This window comes from Danio rerio, chromosome 2 (assembly GCF_052040795.2).
Source record: "Danio rerio strain M-AB ecotype USA chromosome 2, GRCz13ab, whole genome shotgun sequence".
In the NCBI taxonomy this organism is placed as follows: Eukaryota; Metazoa; Chordata; class Actinopteri; order Cypriniformes; family Danionidae; genus Danio; species Danio rerio.
The window spans coordinates 45,500,001-45,520,131 of NC_141022.1; the positions used below are offsets into that span (position 1 = coordinate 45,500,001).

Consider the following 20,131-nt stretch of genomic DNA (forward strand, 5'->3'; position numbering starts at 1 on the left):
CTCTCCATAATATGAACTAATATACTGCTTATTACAGCCACTGAAGCCCATATAATCACTGCCTTGATTGAAGCCTGTAACCTAATGCCGTCATCATGCAGCTTTGAGGATTGAGGTGCTTGTGTTGTCCTGTTTGTTTCAGTGTCCACGGATGTTTGATCCAGTTTGTGGTTCCGATGGAGACACGTACCACAGTGAATGTTTCCTAAGACAAGCAGCCTGTGAACAGCAGAGTCCAATCACCATAATCACAGAAGGACATTGTCCCGGTCAGTCTAAACACTTGCTAATAAAACCTGTTTCTTATATCTGGAAGCTCTAAAAGTGTTTGTTTTTGACTTTGGGCAAGAAATTCATAGTCAACACTTTAAATGACAAAATTTAAAGTTTTGATTACATTTTTACGATTCACTCTTAACAATTATAATCAGCAGAAAGTGAAAGTGACATGGTCTAGTTTGCTGTCCTATCTAAGTGCACACACACAGTAGTAAACACACACACACACCAATGTAAAGTCTGACTATACTGTTTCCCACTATTCACTGTTTTAACCAGGTAATAAACATAATTTAAGCAACATAATAACAAAGGTGGCTTGAAGTTTGTCTTAGCATTGTCTAAAGAATAAAATGTTTAATCTTAAATCGCAAGAAAAAAAAATTGAATTAAAAGCGTAAATGATATACACTCCTAAAATGAAAAGTTCTTTATTGGCTTTGATGGTTTTACGCAGAACATTTAACATCCTTGGAACCTTTTCATTCCACAAAAGGTTGTTTTTTATGACACTGTTCTTCACAATAGAGTATGGTTATTTAAAGAGCTTTTAAAATAAAGGTTTTTCTATGGCATCACATAAAACCCCCCTTTTTCTTTTTTCTGGTTTATTAATTTATAAGAGTGTGCACAGTTGCACTTTGTTTTAAACATTTGTACACACGCAAGTTCAGAAAATTGAATGTTATTGTACTGACACCACACACAAACCAATGAAGATGCACAGATTTTAACTGAAGTTTGTTCATGTTATGTGTTCACCATTAATTGCAATCGTGTTTATTCAGTATTTTTAAAGGGCACCTATGGTAAAAATCAATTTTTTAAGCTGTTTGGACAGAACAGTGTGTAGGTATAGTGTGTCCCGTCATATTGGGGTGATATAAAGATAATAAGTCTCTTTTTTTATTTCCTGACGTTAGAATAGTATTCAAATCCCTTCCATTTTGAGGCCTATTGCAATTTGACGTAGGAGTGCGGTTTCCCCGCCCACCGAATTGATTGACAGCCACGTATTAACATGTCTCCATAGTAACGCAAATAATCATATCAACAAGACAGGACATGAGCAAAGCAACTAGAATTAAAAGACCTGTTTAGCTCTCTGTGATCATCAAACATCATCAAATATTATTAAGAATGAGTTTTACAAGTTTAAAACGTTTTTAAAACAGTGCATGTTTGTAATAAAAATAGTTAAATTGCTACGTAATTCATCACCACAGCCGCATGGCTTACAATTATGAAAGAAGACGCTTCAGTCCCAGTTTGTGAACTTAAATCAGGTTTATTTTGTACATTATCATAACAATGTTTATACAGTAGTGGATATTTACATATACCCTGTCACATTTGCCATGCAAAAACAGTGCAAAGCTAACGTGTGTGTGTGTGTGTGTGTGTGCGTGTGACTTTATAACGACATTGTGTGTGACTCATCGCTTCAGAAAGGCTTGAATTATCTTCGCAACAAATACATCAAATAATCATTGTGAAAGTTCTTACTGTAGTAAGGGAGATCTGCTTCATTCTTCTCTGTCACTGAGCTGTTTGTCTACATGAGGGCTATGGCTGTGACAAACGTGGGGACGGTGGGCGGAGAGAACCAGCTCATTAGCATTAAAGGCACAGGCAACAAAAACAGCTACAATGTTAAAACTCACATTTCCCAGATTTAAAAAGGTATAATAAAAAATCTGATGGGTATTTTGAGCTGAAACCTTACAGAATTAAATTCTGGAGACACATAAGATAATAAATCATGAACAAATTGTTAAAATCGGTGCCCTTAAAACCTTAAATCAGACATGATGATTTACATTTTTGTCCTTTCTTTCTCAGATGCTGAATCTGCATCAGGAGATACAGGTGTGCCCTAAAGCTCCTTTCCACCCTACAATAAAATAATTTAAATAACATACACATGATAAAAGTTTGATTGTGACTTTAAAGGGATAGCTAGGGTGATACAAAATGAAGATTCCAAACCTTTATGAGTTTCTTTATTCTGTTGAACATGAAAGAAGGTATTTTGAAGAAAGTGGAAAACCTGTAATCACTGAAATACATAGTAGAGAAAACAAATTCTGTGGAATCAATGGTTTCAGGTTTCCAGCTCCTTTGTGTTCAACAGAAGAATAAAAGTCAAACAGCTTTGAAACAAGTAAAAGGTGCAAGTAAATTATGACTTTTTTTGGTTGAACTACCCCTGTAAGGACGCCCTAGCAAATTTTCGAAGCAATATTATATTTTTTGTCAACTATGTGTGTCTGTTTGTGTGTAGATCTGGAGAGCTCAGGCCTGGAGCCCAGCTCATACTCCAGGTGTTCCAGCTGCAGGTTTGGGGCAGAATGTGATGAAGACTCTGAAGGCATTTGGTGGGTCGATATTTGCTTGTGTGTGTTTCTGTACGACAGAGCAAGGGTTGGTAATCAGGCAGGTTGTCAGGCAAACCCTTAAATGAATTTCTGGCATATCTATGCATATTTGTATGTTTGTATGTATCCACCTTACACTGTAAAAAATGCTGGGTTCCACGCAATCAATCAGTGTTGGGACAACATGAAGGAATTAAGTTATTTTATTAAAATTACAGATTTAAGTGGATTGAACTTAAAACTAAAAAAAAAAAAACTCAAGAATTGTGTTGATTCAGCTCATTTTAATTAAGAAGTTTGAACAAACAGAAAATGTCATTTTTTTAGTGTAAGATGAGCAGGTAATAATCATATTGATAACAATAATAGCATAAACTATTTAGCACTATTGTTTAAGTTATTATTTCAATGATAGATGATAAATGACAAATTCACATGAAAACTTTTACTATTAGTAATCATTTTTTAAAACGTTGTAAAACTGTAAATTAGTACGCTACACAGGTATAATAAATGTATGTACTCTGTCATTTTCATACCTTAAAATCCTAAAATCTAATTGTGTGAAGCTTCTGTAATATATTGCTGTTACTGCAAATTACAATTTTACTGTTTTACAGTACAACAAAAAATCATAATAAGACATGTATTACAAAGCTAGTGCTAAAATTCATCTTTAAATTGTTCATTTCCAACCAATTGTATCTGTAAATTATGCATGTTTTCAGTTTTACTTTAATTGCTTTGATTTACTATTATTGTACGACTCTGTGTGACAGTGTAACCATGGGGAGTAACACCAACAACTGGGGTAAGATCCAATATGCAGGTTTATTCGTTGTCAGGCTAGCAGTGGTCAAAACAGGTGCAAACGGGTATGTACAGGCAGTCCAGAATCGTAGTCAAACACAGGCAAGAGGTCAGAAGGCAGGCAGCTAAACAGGAGAACAAGGATAATCTAGGCTAGGGTGTAAACACGACGGGGACAAGACAAATAGAATGCTTTGTTGTGTCATCAACAGATAAACAAGACTCAGCAGAGTGAAAGGGTGATTGTGTGGCTTAAGTAGTGTCTGCAATCAGTCTATGACAATCCTTCGTTGAATACGATCGCTGGTTATCGTGACAGACAGATCAGGGGTTTGTAAAATGTTTGTCAGCCAAACCCTTAAATGAACGAACAGACGAACAGGCAATAGCATGAAATATTTATTATAAGGTTTAGGTTAGTATTTTAATAATAAATGATAAAGGACACATCCACAGTACCACTTTTACTTTTAGTAGTAGATAAATATAATTAATAAAAATATTATATGTATTTGGTTGTAAAATTCAAAAATAATTGTACACTGCACAGGTATAATACATTTATTTAATTATTCATTTTCATACATTAACATCCTAAAATCTAATTATTGATTCCTTATTATTGATTATCTAGTTACTGCAAATTGTAATATACAGTTTAAAAAAACTCAGTGAAAAAAAAACTACCGTGCTAAAATTCATCTTTAAATTCTTCATTTTCAAGTATTTGAATCTGGAAATTATGCAAATGTTTTCGGTTTTACTTCAATAAATTTTACATCACCTTATTTTATTTAAATTCTCACATCTTAATCGTTTATAAGCTTTTCATCTCACAAATCTCCATTTGAGGCAATCGTATCAGTAATATTTATCTGCTCTTCAAGGTGTGTGTGTAATATAGACTGCGGTGGCTACAATCTGAACCCAGTGTGTGGATCAGATGGACAGTCTTACAGTAATCCATGTCAGGTCAGAGAAGCTTCCTGCCTGAAACAAGCTCAGATTAATGTCCGACACCTTGGACAGTGTTCAGGTAAACACAAATCCCGCATTAGACGAATCTTTACAATGCTAAATGGAAATGCGGCATTATTCTGTGTTTGATTCATTCTATAGGTTCAGCTGTTCTAGTGGGCGGAGCTAATGTTGGCAGAGCGATGCCATGTCCTGAAATCAACAGCAGCTCATGTGTACATGGAACCTGTGAGATGAAAAATGATCTGGCAACATGCAGGTAGAACCAAACATACGCACAATACACACTTGTAAATTAGATGTCAAAATGATTAGCTCTCCTGTGAATTTTAATTTCAAGTATTTCCCAAATAATGTTTATCAAAGCAAGACATTTTTTAAAGTATTTCCTATAATATTTTTTCTTCTTGAAAAAGTCTGATTTGTTTTATTTCAGTATATATATAGTATAATATAGTATAATAGTATAATATATTTTCATTAAAAATAAAAGCAGCTTTTAGTTTTTAAAAAACCGCTTAAGGTCAATATTTTTAGCCCCCTTAGTTTTTGATTGTCTACAGAGCATTATTATACAATGACTTGCCTAATTAACCTAGTTAAGTCTCTAAATGTCACTTTAAGCTGAATACTAGTATCTTGAAAATATCTAATAAAACATTGTTTACTGTCATCATGGCAAAGATAAAATAAATCAGTTTTTAGAAATGAGTTATTAAAACTATTATGTTTAGAAATGAGTTGAAAAAATCTTGGCTGATACTTTAATGACTAATAATTCAGAAGGGCTAATAATTCTGACTTCAGTTGTATGGGTTTGATGCGTTTTGGTCTTGTCATTTAGGTGTAATTTGGGGTTTTCTGGCAAGCACTGTGAGCTAAGAGACTTCAGTGAGTTATATGTGGTGCCCAATGGACAGAAGCTTCAGTACATCCTGATTGCTGCGATCATTGCCGCTGTACAGATCAGCATCATCATCGCTATCATAATATGCATCACAAGGTAAAACTTATCACATGAACGTGCACAGTGTTGGGGGAAGTTACTTTTGAAAGTAATGCATTACAATATTGAGTTACTCCACAAAAAAGTAACTAGTAACTTGTGTTACTTTTGAGTTACTTTTTCTGACCTGGCTGAGGATCTCTTTTAGAACTTGCAGGATTTTTTTCTTCTTCTATTTTTTTTATTAAAGAAACTCTGTAATTAATAATGCATTCCATAACCTTTGTTTACCTTAAAAACACATCAAAAAATAATAATGGAGGATAATGTTATTTTCCAAGCACTTCTGGCCCTCAATCTATATGCCTTATACAGATTAACCCTTAAAGACCTAGATGTATTTTGTGGGCACCTAATGGGCCTATATTATTATTTTTTTTTAAAGCAGTTTTATTTTTATTTTAGCAGTCAGCCTCAAGTGTCATATATCATTTTAAACAGGAGAACCTGAAGTTTCAATCTGTATCATTTAAAGGTCCAGTCTAAAATATTTTTTGGTCCAAAAACATATGAACAGACAGAAAATATTCCAGAATTTTCCAGAAACAATTTTTTTTAAAAAGTGGCATTTTCTAGTTATTTCAAACAAAACCTTATGAAGTTTGTTTTTCTTTCTTTAGAAATACATGCTATGATGTTTTATACTTCCAAAATAAATTTTGTCTACATCCACAATTCCCTGAGCAAGTTATAGCAATTTATTTCAATGTTATTCCAAGGCGTTTTTCTATGGGGGAAAAAAAATGCATTTATTTACTGACAATGTATTTGCCCAAAAGTTCTGGGAATGAACTAAACAGAAAAAAATGTTACAAAATAATAGAACAGTGTAGCAAATTTGACTTTTTCCAAATAATATATTTTCAGTTACTATAAACAACACCACTTACAATGAACAAATAAAAAATAATAAGAAAATAATAAATAATGTGTCAAAGTCCAAATAAACATGGTGCAAATCCTCAGTAAAAAAAATAGATATAAATATTTACTATATCATAAATAGTTACATAACTAAACTAGATTCAATATGGACCATCCTTAGGTTTTATGTGCCAGCATGGATATGGTTGTCTGTGGATATGGATATGGATGTCTGCAATGCAGACAAACAGCTGCACCTTCATTTGCGTCTTTTGAAAACAGCAAGAGCAGCAGTTCGTCTTTGCTGTGTCACTGTTTTGTCATGTTTCTGTGCAGATGTGCATGCAAAAGTACTTAGTATGAAAATTATTTCATGCAAAACATTTTTTTTTGCGTTTTATTTAGCCGCGCATAAATGTATGCCTATCTCTCATTCCGTGTTGTTCAAAAAGCTTGTTGGTCCACAAACAAAAGCGAAACCTATGCTTATTGGTTGTGATGTAGCGAGTTTGAACCAATCTGGGCATGGAGGAGGGACAATGCATCAATGTATGATGTCTGGTTTGTCCGGAGACACAGTGACGAGCGTTTCTTTGTCAAATCAGCGTTGTCAAATTTTGATGACGTAACCACACTGATTCCGGAGCCTCTGAAAGTCCGCGAATGATATGTGATACAGCACTGGAAAGCTGAGATTCTCTTCTTTATGCCAATCTTTAAATTGTATGAATCGGATCAGCGGATCAAAAGTTATTAAACATTTAAGAGCAATACTTATTTTTAGCCGCGGGCGGCTGTCTCGGTCTTTAAGGGTTAATGAAAGTGTAAAGCAATGTGTTTACTACTTTTGTACTTTTTGTCTTATTAGTGATGTAAAATCACTGTTCATTGAGACTATAATCCCCTTTTCCCTTTCTTTGATTCGTTCAGAATAATTACCATCACAGAAATGTAAGTCTTTGCTATCTTGGTTTCTGTCTGTTCCTGCATTTTCTCATTGCGTGCAGGATTTAATGTGACTACGATCTTTTAATTCAGCTATATATCTTATATAAGGTAATTTATTAAACTAAAAAGTATTGATACTTTAATGTTTATACTTTACTCATTACTTAGAACATTTATATTATTACGTAACTCGTGTTACTTGTAATGCGTTACCCCCAACACTGCACATGAGCATGCACTAAAATAACGCTAACAATGAACCATGCACAGATATCACGCACTCACCAAATCTATAAACTGTTGCCTTTTAGGATTCATCCAAAAAAGCCTCGAGCACGTCTTCAGAAACAGAATAAGGGACACTTTCCCAAAGATGGAGGACGCAGGATTGTATAACTAAAACCGAAACACACAAAATATACACTAAACATACACATTCCTCCATGCACACATACATCACATACACACATTCCCAGTAGCTTATTTTTTCAATTTCAATGTTTCACTTTACTATGATATTCTATGGGAAGCTGCTTTGATGCAATATACATTGTAAAAGCGCTATAGAAATAAGGGTGAATTGAATTGAAATTTTAAAAAGTTCTTTAGAGAGTTTTATATGTCAATATTATAGTATTTCAGTGGCCTTATTCCACCCTATTTATTGCTTTTTAATTTATTATTTTTCCTTTTTCTTTTTGCTTTTGTTCATCTTTTCTCCTCATTTTTTAATTAGTCTGAATGCAGTAAATCCACATGGTCAAATGTTTACATTAAGTAGAACAGTATCTTCTGAAAAAAATATATATATGAGTGATGTCTGGTATGTAAAACATGCTGGCAAGATGCTAGGGTGTTTATATACATACATTTATGTTTTTCTCACTTTGGCCATTAAGAAACGATCCAGATCTCCTTCACAACATAGAGACACCGGCAAATATGTCCAGAAAACCTTTGCAACAGCCACATAGTCATAATATCTTGACACCTAGCTATAACATGCATCAAATGAAATTAAATGATCTTAAAAGCAAAGAAATAAGAAGTCCAAGAGTCAGTGTACTGATCTACAGTACTATTTACTATTTTCTTCATCTGGAACTGAATTTCTAGTTTTCAATCTATGATAAACTCAGGTCAGATGTTTAGGAGGTTTTATCTATTCTAACTGATCAGACTTGTGGTTTTCATAAAAACAGACAATCAAAACTAACAGTTTCAATGAGGATATATATAACTTTTAAACATCTCAAAATGTTAAATCAACATATGCCAAGTTCAAAAGCTAGCTAATATTCTAGAAACATGCTAGCAACATGCTAATTCATGCTAACAATATGTTAAAATTATGTAAGGGATGCTTAACATATTTAATCATGCTAGCAAAAGATGCCTATTCTTTTATACTTTATTTCTCAAAACTCATTCCAACATTCAGGTAAGGCTCTCCAACACCACTAAATCACGTTAGCAATATGTTAAAACTTCCTACAATCCTATAGCTGTGTATTAAACATTCCAATTCATGGCGGCACATGTTTTTAGCATTTAGAAAAACACTAAGAACATGCTAATCGAGGCTAGCATTCTGCTTTAATTTTGTAAACATGCTAACGATGTGTTAATTCATGCAATGCTTTACCACATGCAAGAAACATTTTTTTCTTCACTCAAACTTGTAGCTTCTAAAGCTATTTCCAAAAAATCAGGCTTCCCAAGCCAACATAAACTCTACTATAGTTGTTTTTACTGTCCAAAGTTTGTTATGGTTGTGTTCCCGTACAAGTCATTACAGCGCGAAAATGACATTAAGTAACACTGTGTAACACACTTACAATTGTGAACCCTAGGGGTGAAAGGTCAGAGAGTGTTTGTAAAGCCTATTCCTGCCAGAATGTTGTTATATATCTGCTTTAACTTATATCCATCTTATTTTAAAAATAATATGGAATTATGGCCATTTTACCTAATTTTTACCTGACTGTGTAAGGCTTCTGCCGTCAGAAGGTTAAATTTATTTTAACTGTACAAAAACAATCCATTATGCTGCCATCACAATTATCACCATAAACACATTACTTTGTAGTGCAAACTGCACATTTTATCATTCCAATTGTTTTTATACAGCAGCTACAGTTAGGGATGTCCCGATCAGGGTTTTTTTTGCCCTTGAGTCAGAGTCATTTGATTTTGAGTATCTACCGATACCGAAACGCGATACGATGTTTCTATGATACATTAAAAAAAATAATAAAGAAGTTTACATATCTCACAGTTTGCTACGGCAATGCTGTCATCATCAACTTTATAATACCTCCAAACCGCAGACATACTCGCGCTTTCCGCTTCAAGCTGCTTCCATGTTCCACTTTTCCCAGTGTCTCTGTAACAAAGTGATGTCATGCCCCACACATTGCTGTTTCTGTGTGAAGTCAAGAAAGAGGTCTAACGCACAACTAACTGTTATATATATATATATATAAACCTGTAAAATCACATGTACATAAATATTTACAGCCTTTGCTCAATACTTAGTTGATGCACCTTTGGCAGCAATTACAGCCTCAAGTCTTTTTGAATATGATACCACAAGCTTGGCTCACCTGTCTTTGGGAATTTTTGCCCATTCCTCTTTGCAGTACCTCTCAATCTCTATCAGGTTGAATGGGAAGAGACGGTGTACAGCCATTTTCAGATCTCTCCAGAGATGTTCAATAGGATTTACATCTGGGCTCGGGCTGGGCCACTCAAGGACATTCACAGAGTTGTTGTAAAACCACTACACTGATATGTTGGCGGTGTACTTTGGGTCATTGTCCTGCTGGAAGATGAACCGTCGCCCCAGTCTGAGGTCAAGAGCACTCTGAAGCAAGTTTTCATTCAGGATGTCTCTGTACATTGCTGCATTCATCTTTCCCTCTATCCTGACTAGTCTTCCAGTTCCTGCTGCTGATAAAACATCCCCACAGCATAATGCTGCCACCACCATGCTTCACTGTAGGGATGGTATTAGCCTGGTGATAAACGACGCCTGGTTTTCTCCAAACGTAACGCCTGGCATTCACTCCAAAGAGTTACATTTTAGTCTCATCAGACCAGAGAATTTTGTTTCTTATGGTCTGAGAGTCCTTCAGATGCCTTCTGGCAAATTCCAGGCGGGGAGTGGCTTGCGCCTGGCCACTCTACCATACAGGCCTGACTAGTGGATTGCTGTACAGATGGTTGTCCTTCTGTAAGGTTCTCCTCTCTCCACAGAAGAACGCTGGAGTTCAGAGTAACCATCGGGTTAGTAATCACTGTCCTTACTAAGGCCCTACTCCTCCGATGAGTCAGCTTAGATGGCCGGCCAGCTCTAAGAAGAGTCCTGCCGGTTTCAAACATCTTACACGTATGGATGATGGAGGCCACTGTGTTTATTGGAACTTTCAGAGCAGCAGAAATGTTTCTATAACCTTCCCCACCCTTGTGCCTCAAAACAATCCTGTCTTGGAGGTCTACAGACAATTCCTTTGTCTTCATGCTTGGTTTGTGCTTTGACATGCACCGTCAACCCTTGGACCTTTTTAAATCATGCAATCAACTGAATTTACCACAAGTAAACTCCAATTAAGCTGCTGAAACATCTTAAGAATGATCAGTGGAAACAGAATGTAGCTGAGCTCAATTTAGAGCTTCACGGCAAAGGTAAATACTGATGTACATGTGAATTTTTCAGCTTTTTTATTCTTAATAAATTTGCAACAATTTCAAAAAATCTTTTTTTTTTTCACTTTGTCATTATGGGGTATTGTGTGTAGATTTTTGAGAAAATGAATGAATTTAATCCATTTTGGAATAAGGCTGGAACATTTTGTAACAATTTGGAAATACTTTGGAATGCTTTCCGGATGCACTGTATTGAGTCCTAATCAGGAGGTAATGTCCGATTACGATCGAGTATGAAACCGCATGATGGGGCCCGATTTTTGATCACATGATTGGATCTGGACATCCCTAGCTACAGTAATGCGTCACTTTGTCTCACATAGAAAAATCAATCAAATAAAACTGGGGAAAACTGTGAAATCTTTTAGCTTCTGAAACAGAGCCAAAAGAAGTTTATAACACAATTCACAACCCAAACCTCATACAGTTGAAATTCCTGTAAAGTAAGTCATGGTATGTGTATCTGTGTCAGTCTTAAATCAGTTTGTAAACTTGATGTTATGAGAAGTGCTGCATAATGTTGCATGTCAAATCTGTTTATAAAGTGAGTTTTAATGAAAAATGTATTGTTTCTAGTGTGTTTCTTTCCTCTGTGGCATTGAACTCAATATGTACCAGTGTATTTTTTTCAGCAGTTCCAAGTGCATGTTGGGAGATGCAGTTTTCACATGTCAGGTTGCCCGAAAGTGAGGTCAGAGGTCAAAACGCTGATGTGAAACACCTTCAAGGTCAGTTTACACTGTGTGTGTGTGTGTGTGTGTGTGTGTGTGTGTGTGTGTGTGTGTGTGTGTGTGTGTGTGTGTGTGTGTGTGTGTGTGTGTGTGTGTGTGACTATGTGTGTGTCCGCAGCTGTTGGCTTCAGTTGAGTTGACAGTATGCTGCAGGGGGCTAGATTTATAAAAGTAAGTCCACCTCACCACACAAACACACACATTTGTGCTCTTCATTAATGCCACGGTGATTTTAGATATTTCAGAGACACACAGTATGCATATGCACAAGCCACTCGAACACATGCACACCATGCAGCAGCGTATGAATTAAAGGGGCTTTCCAACACTTCTGTGATACAGCTTTCAGAAATGTCTCAGGATCATCTTACAGTTGTATTTATATCCATGCATTTATATCTATGTGTGTGTGTGAACAGGGGTGGAGTTCGTCAGATTCCAGTGGGGTCTCTCTTTAGGAGTGTCAGTTTCTCTTGATACTGTGCGTTTGAGTCCCTTTACCCATCTCTGGCTGCACTTTCAGGGAGAATTGGAGATGGAAAAGAGAGGAGATGTCATATTAGGGGTTGAGGATGAATCCGGGCAGCCCGTCTCTGCCCTGTCCATTCTGTCTCTGCTGGAGCGTGTGTCAACAATCATCGATGGCGTCCAGGCAAGCCAACAGCGTATGGAGGAACGCCAACAGCAGCTCGAGGGCTCGGTCAGCGCTGTCCAGTCCGAGCTTCTCAAACTGGCTCGTGACCACGGGGCCACAGCGACGACCGTCGACAAACTGCTGCAGAAGGCCCGGCGTGTGAGCACACACGTTAAAGAAGTACGTTCACGTGTGGAGAAACAGAACGTGCGCGTGAAGAAAGTGGAAACTACGCAAGATGAGCTCCTCACACGCAACAAGTTTAGGGTTGTGATCTATCAGGTAAAATCACATCCACATGTGGGTTATTGGTGAATGAGGGTGTGCCGTTTTGAAAGCTGGTTCTGTCACACATATCAACAGGGGGCGCACTTGAGAATTCACCATTCTAGAGGTGAATGGGTTGCCTGTTTCTTTTAGTGTGACGGATGAGTGTCATACAGATATTTTTGATATGCCTATTGGGTTACACGGTTTACCGGTAGCACCGCAATACTATGGCACCAAAATAATAGCGGTGACACTATTGTTTGTAAATGGTGGTATCGTCATTAACGGTTCTACGATAGTTAATGTTGCATGTGGAAAAGTCACTAAACTGCTCACTCATTTGTGCCAGCAAGTAATCAATAGAATACTTTATTTTAGTCAAATTTTAACAGTCTGCATTAAAGGCTGCAAAACTGTGTAGAATTGGTGAAAATTTGTAATTACTTTGGATTCTTATCTGATAAGACTGAAAAAAAATACAATAGATGAGAAAAACTGAAAATAGCAACGGGAAATACTAGGAAAACAATATATTTTCAACTCATATTAGTTGAAAAAATCTCTTGTATTGAATTTTGTTTGGTATAATTTGTATCTTAATTTTAATGTATTTTTGTTGGTCAGTTACATACAAAATAAACGAAAAAACAAATTACACAAGCAGACATGACATCATATGGCGTGGTCAATAATTTATATATTTATTTATTTAATTAATATTATTGCATTAACAACAAAACAGTCCCAGTATATACAAATAAAACAGAATGGCTGTACAAATAATAGGTTTTCAATAATGAGGGAATTATTAATGAAATTTAAGTATCATAATATACAAAATGTAGTATTTGTGACAATTTGCTTTATTTTGTAGATTTGAATTATGAATTACTAAAGTATCGCGATACTACTTGGTGTCCTGATACTGATCATGGCCTAAATTTATAGTATCGTGACAACCCTAATGCCTATTTAAGAGACTTCCAGAAAGAGAGAAACAGGGAAGGAGATTTGGCCTTAATCATCCTAGACAGTGTTCTGGGGAATGTCTAAAGATTCTTACAGCTAGACTTGCTAAACAAACTAATTAGTGTGAGACCGCAATCCCATTAAAACTGCAGAAGGAACAGCAAATAAAAAAAAACACTTTTGCAGACGCTCATTTCCATAATGACCAATGCAATTTTCTAAAATCAGCAAAGGGTTGTAGATGAACCGTACTGATGATAATTCATATTTTAGTATAACATCTGTTGCCATTCCAAACAAATGAACAAAAATTAAGACAATATAGTATCTAATTTGGGCTTAATTTGGTCTGTGAGTAAGAGACGTCAATAACAATAGTACAATAATCGCTAACACTTTATTTTGATGGCCCATTTGAGTATTAGTAGACTGTCTGCTTAATATCTGTTGATACTGCTCCTTCAACAGACTTTTAGAGACTATAAGAAACTTAGCAAGTACACTTACATTAACCCTAACCCCAACCTTAACAGTCTACTTATAATCTAATGAGAATTAGTTGGCATGTAGATGCTATGTAAATTAAATTCAACAAACGGACCGTCAAAATAAAAGTATGACCCAAAAATCTACTATTCATCAAAGAGACAGGAATAAATAGTGTTAAGTCTTTGTAATCTATCTTGATGACTACTATTGTTTTATATATATATATATATATATATATATATATATATATATATATATATATATATATATATATATATATATATATATATATATATAATATTTTCATAAATAGCCCAAATTTTGTGATGTTTTATTTACACAGTTTATGTTTGAATGTCTATTAGATGTCAAAAACATAGACATCCTCTCATAAACATTTATGTCTTCTCTCTTCTACATATACCTCTGTTGTTTGTGGCAGTATCTCCTCCTACAGAAACCATCACACCAAGTCAAGTGCAAAATGAGTTCTGCAATGTTTATTTGGGTGTTAATTGATGGCACAAATACTACTAAACTGAGTAAATGATGTTGTGTGGTTCACTTCAATACTCTCCACCTGTAAAGTTTTTGTTTGATAGGGAAACTCAAATGCACAAATGAAGATATCTGTGAAGATCACAGTGTCCATGCCTTTTCATTTATTAAATTTGACAGAAATCTCTTAAACCCAAATTTGCTTTTTAAACTAGCCTAATCTCATGAGGAAACTTAACTATTGTACATTTTGTCAGTTTAATTGCTAATTCGTATCAATTTGTACGAGTTGAGTCTTATATAAATGTGTGATTTTTAAAGGAGCACACCACACCAACCCCACCCCTTAACCCAGTCGTCATTGGGTGATGAGCAAATCGTGCTAAATTGTACGAATGAGATTGTACAAATTTATATGAATTAGCCACTAAATCAAAAAGAATTGAATGAATTTATGAATTGCTGTGAGATTGTGTTGTTTAAACTAACATCTGCTATCTCCAGTCTTCAAAAGTTGATTTTGGAGTGACATAAATTAGGCTTGTGGTTGATTATTTTGATAACTGAACTGCATAAACACTGGTAAATGTATCTATTTGACATCTCACAGTGTCGTGCAACATTTGATTATGAAAAATAAATAATTAAAGGATATGTGTGACAATGAATTAGTCTAAATTAGGAGTGTGTGTTAGTGGGAGAGTGTGGGTTTGTGTGTGGTTATTCTGAGCTGCCCTAATATAGAGCCGCTCACACAGCTGTAGAGACTCGTTAAGGTTATTCCCTGAATAGGGAGTTTATTCATAAGTGTGCATTGACATCCATTCTTAAAGACTTCAAAATTGCCCTCTTGGGAAGGGTAGTCTCACATAACCTGGCATAAAATCCAAGCCCACTTTGCTTGTAAACCCTAAGAAGCAGGCACTGCAACTGGAAGAAATTGCCTGACTGATGTGTAAAGAGACAAACTACAGTGTGTTTCATGTTAACATTATGTTTAATGGCTAGAACTGTAAATGTGCAAATAATGATAGATCAAATTCACTCTTCGGCTCTTGAGAAATAAAGAATCATATTTAGTTTAGGACTGAACTGAGGTCCACAAACTTCCAGACGTGAAATACATAAAAAAAAAAAAAAACATGTACAGGCATAACAAAAAGGGAAAACCATTTGTTTCATTTAATCACATCTCAATGTAGCACCAGGATCAACAGGTATTAAAAGAACATTTTAACTATAGTTATACTCACCTGCAAGCCATCATATGTGTGAATGCCTTTCTTCATTTAGATGAACACAGGCAGAGTTGTTGAATAATATCCTGGTATCACAGTTTTGTAATTATGAATTGGTTAAATTGATTTTTTTAAGCTCAAAAAAGTTATATTTTTTCTTTGTTTTTGCATTTGAAAAGGCATGAACACTTAGATTAGATTAAGGATGAGGGAATTAAGATATAATTTAAAACTTTGGGTAAACAATTTCTTTATTCTGATTGCCTGATTATGTTTTTCTGACTGTAGTACCTGTAGCCATTAGCAGGGTAATTATAAATCAAACCAAGGAACTCGGTTTGAGCTAAAAATCTTTAACGTTTTAATAAAGAAAAAAAAAACCCTCCATCGTTTAGATAATAATAATAATAATAATTCCTTACATTTAGCACTTTCCTGGACACTCAAAGCACTTTAAACATTTTTGGGGGGAATCTCCTCATTCACCACCAGTGTGCAGCATCCACATGGGTGACGTGATTGCAGCCATATTGCGCCAGAGCGCACACCACACACCAGCTGATAGGGGGAGAGAAGACAAAGCAATGAAGCTAATAATGATATGGGGATTTTTAGGATTCCACGATCGACAGAGGCCAGTGGGCAAATTTGGCTAATGACCCCAGAGAGTAAGGACCTCAACTCTACCTTTGTACCGTTTACATTTGACCATTAACCTATCCCTTAAAGCCAACAAACTTGTTCCTGGAGGGCCGGTGTCCTGCAGATTTTAGCTCCAACCCTAATCAAACACACCTGAACAAGCTAATCAAGGTCTTACTAGGTATACTTGAAACATCCAGGGAGGTGTGCTAAGGCAAGTTGGAGCTAAACCCTGCAGGGACCCTGGCCCTCCAGGACCTAGATTGGTGACCCCTGCCTTAAAGGCTCATGACATTCCTCTCTTTCAGGTTAAGTCTACCTCAGACTTTTTTTGAAAAATTAAACTTGAATGGGCCTGGTCGGATGTGAGCAGAAGATAGGGGAGTGGGCGTGATGTAGCAGAGAAACAGGAGAGTGGCCTATTCTGACTCTGACTAAAATGTAACACGTGGGGAAATATTAGACTTTTATATTTAAACACTGCTTACTTTAAAATTTAGAAACATATACCTGCTTTGAAGGGACAGAAATGTCTTCGGGCACTGAAGGATTTGAAATTAGTGTCTGTCAGCATTTGAATGCCATATAAATTAGATGACGATCAGCTGATAGACACAGTTTTCAAACACAGTGTGGCTACAGAGCTGTTGTAAACCAGTGATAATTTGAGCTAATCCCAGTCGTATCTGTTGAGCATGAGAACACAATGGTCAATCACATTCCACTCATCTGCACTCCAAATGCAAGCGGGAAATGCTGCTTTTGTCACATTTGTATACGTTTCAGTATAAACTCATAGAAGTGGGTACTTCTGACAACACTATCAGCATACCTGCCAACAGTCCTGTTTTTCCCGGGAGTCTCCCATATTTCAGACCCGTCTCCCGCCACCCTCCCATTTTGTTATTTCACCCAGAAAACTCTCGTAATTTCACCCCGCCTGAGCTTTTTGGTACAGTCTGTAACACCCCTGGGTCGCCAACTTTGGTATAGTGTCCGATCGCAGTGGCTGCCCGAAATCTGTTCCACAGTACAGTTACTAACCAGGTTCTCAACTGTGTTAATCAGACAATACACACCACATCACATCCCACCCCACAGCCACTCACTCTCTTCCACCCCGTTCTCCTGGAATTTCAGAGACAAATGTTGGCAGGTATGACTATCGGCATAGCAACCCATCATGAAAGCCTAACTACTGTGCAGTCTCACAGTTTGAACAAATACTTCAGATGCAGCTCTTCCCACAGGATAAGGAATCTTAGATCATGAATAATAGTTAGACCCCAACACATCATCATAGCACTCACATTCTTGTGCTACATCACTACAAGTGACACCATGACATATAGATTTTTAACAAGGAAGATATAGCGGAGAAAAGCTTAAATTAGCCAGTTATTCTCTACAATTAGAACAAACAGATGCTAACATTGTCTTCATTCATTCATACATTCATTTTCTTTTCGGCTTAGTCTCTTTATTAATCTGGGGTCGCCACAGCGGAATGAACCGCCAACTCATCCAGCATATGTTTTACACAGCGGAAGCCCTTCCAGCTGCAACCCATCACTGGGAAACACCCATACACTCATTCACACACATACAAAATGAACAATATAGCCTACCCAATTCGCCTATAGGGGCTGGAGCAGCCAGAGAAGACCCACGCGAACACGCGGAGAACATACACAGAAATACCAACTGACCCAGGCGAGGCTTGACCCAGTGACCTTCTTGCTGTGATGCAACATTGCTACCCACTCTGCCACCGCACCACCCTCTAACATGGTCTTAATTAAAGTTAATAGAAAAAAAGTCTTAGAAAATTTAGTCCAGGATTTCATGATGTTTTAAATAATGGTTTCTTGTTTCTGTGTGCCCCCATAGGGTGAAAAAGAAGTCCCCTCTGTTGCTGTCACCAAGACTCCCAAGGGAGCAGGGCTTGCTGAGTTGGAGGTGGAGCCAGATGAGTATGACATCCCTGCTGACCTGTCATCTGATGAAGAGTACATGGTGGTGGAGGATGCGGAGTCGTCCCGGGGCGCCCGTCTCAAACAGTCCGGGTTAAAAGGCATCGAGAACATCAAGGCTGCGTTCTCCAAAGAGAACATGAACAAGACCCGCGAGAAGACCCGAGAAAACCTCAGCAAGACCAAGGAGAGCCTGAGTAAGACAGGCCAGACGCTTGGAACCAAATTCAACACTTTGGGTGAGAAGATCGTGCCACCCGAGCAGCGAGAGAAGATAAAGCAGAGCAGCGAGAGGCTGAAGGAAAACATCGCTAAGAAAGCGCCCACCAAGGAATCCTTCAAAATCAAGCTGAAGAAGGAGCGCACGGTCGCTGAGGGCCAGGAGGGTGCGGAGGCGGAGCCTGCTGTGACTCCACCCAAAGGCAGGAAGTCCAGCCCAGATGTGACCTACACAGAGGTGGTTACCGAAAACAAAAGGGAGGGTCCAGTATCAGAGGAGGGAGCAACTCGTATCCATGAGGACTGAAAAGAGCCGTTCACCACAAAAACTGTGGAGATATGATGGAAGATGCAGAGAAAATTGGTCATAAGTAAGTGGAAGCAAGACAAGATTTTTTTTCATAAAATGTGAGAGTGTATGAGTATGTGCAAGCACTAGATGTGTTTGTGTAATTTCTGTTACCATAAAGCCACATGTGAAATGTATTAAAAAAAACTCAATATGTCCAGTCTTGTGTGCTATTTTATTTTCCATTTGTGTCTCGATTACCAGGTAAAGGGTAGATGAATCTGTCCAAAACGCTTGTAGTTATGCTAGGGACTGAGCTCATTTCAATCTCCAAATATTTGTGTTCATGCTCGCACCAACATCATAGAGACAGAGACGGGCAGAGTGAAAGAAAGATTGACCCATCAGCCAAAAAAAGATCTCTTGGAATTAATCTCAACAGCTGAGCGGCTCTGCCCAACACATAGAAACCTAACACGAGGAACACACTGCTGCACAGTTTATCTAGGGACAACAGAATACAATAATGTGTTAAATACAATTCATCGTTCAAACAGCTTTTCTCATTCAGAAAATAAATATGGGAGAAAATGTGTAAAATTATAAAACAATGTTCAAAAGGTTTTTTAGGTTTTATCTTAATACTGAGCAAGAGCATTAATCAAAAAGTGACAATAAAGGGTTTATTATTGTGACATAAAATATCCTTATAGTAAATGCAGTACTTTTGTAAATTCAAGTCCATCAAAGAATCCTGAAAAAGTATTATGAATTGTAATATTTCAATATTACTTATTTGCTGTAAATAAAACAACTTTGGTGAGCACTAGGCATGGGCCGGTATAAGATTATGTTGATATGATAACCTTGGATAAAAATATTGTGATTACTGCTCTAAAATATATTCTTTTTAAATGTCTTAGTAAAAAAAAAAAAAAACTTTTCCCCCTTTCAATACAATATATTTTTTATTTTGAGAACAATTTAAAATATTGTGGGACTGTAAACATGTCAGGCTAAATAAATGAATAAATAAATGAAATGAATGGACTTCTCTTGTCTTCATTAGTTTCAAAAACACTGATTTATTTACGATTTATTTCGAACAGCATCTTTGGATATCTATTCTGCTAAAGATACTGTTGTCTTAAATAAAAATAATAATAATAAAAATTGAATAAAACAATCCTCCATATACCATAGGAACA

The 20,131-nt window shown here is 36.5% G+C and overlaps 2 protein-coding genes across 6 annotated transcripts in view; both read left to right on the top strand.

Annotated features, from left to right (window-relative positions):
• The window catches only part of tmeff1a (transmembrane protein with EGF-like and two follistatin-like domains 1a), a 17,190-nt gene extending 5,657 nt beyond the window's left edge, over nt 1–11,533 (top strand). For 3 of the 5 annotated variants that reach the window (XM_087241221.1, XM_087241223.1, XM_087241222.1), the window contains exons 4-10: nt 143–269; nt 2,122–2,148; nt 2,564–2,657; nt 4,355–4,503; nt 4,587–4,704; nt 5,290–5,448; nt 7,575–11,533. In XM_087241221.1, the coding sequence (XP_087097347.1) occupies nt 143–269; nt 2,122–2,148; nt 2,564–2,657; nt 4,355–4,503; nt 4,587–4,704; nt 5,290–5,448; nt 7,575–7,659 (759 nt within the window). In that variant the 3' untranslated portion in view covers nt 7,660–11,533. Of the gene's footprint in view, nt 1–142; nt 270–2,121; nt 2,149–2,563; nt 3,438–3,790; nt 4,504–4,586; nt 4,705–5,289; nt 5,449–7,574 lie in introns of those variants that run through there. The other 2 variants (XR_015478771.1, XM_087241224.1) reach the window with 2 other exon arrangements.
• Nucleotides 11,534–12,132: 599 nt separating this feature from the next.
• cavin4a (caveolae associated protein 4a) lies at nt 12,133–19,139 on the top strand. Its single transcript, NM_001080198.3, is given in 2 exon segments — nt 12,133–12,618; nt 18,333–19,139. Coding segments are annotated over 2 exon segments (990 nt in total). The 5' UTR covers nt 12,133–12,237; the 3' UTR covers nt 18,942–19,139.
• The last annotated feature ends 992 nt before the right edge of the window (nt 19,140–20,131 follow it).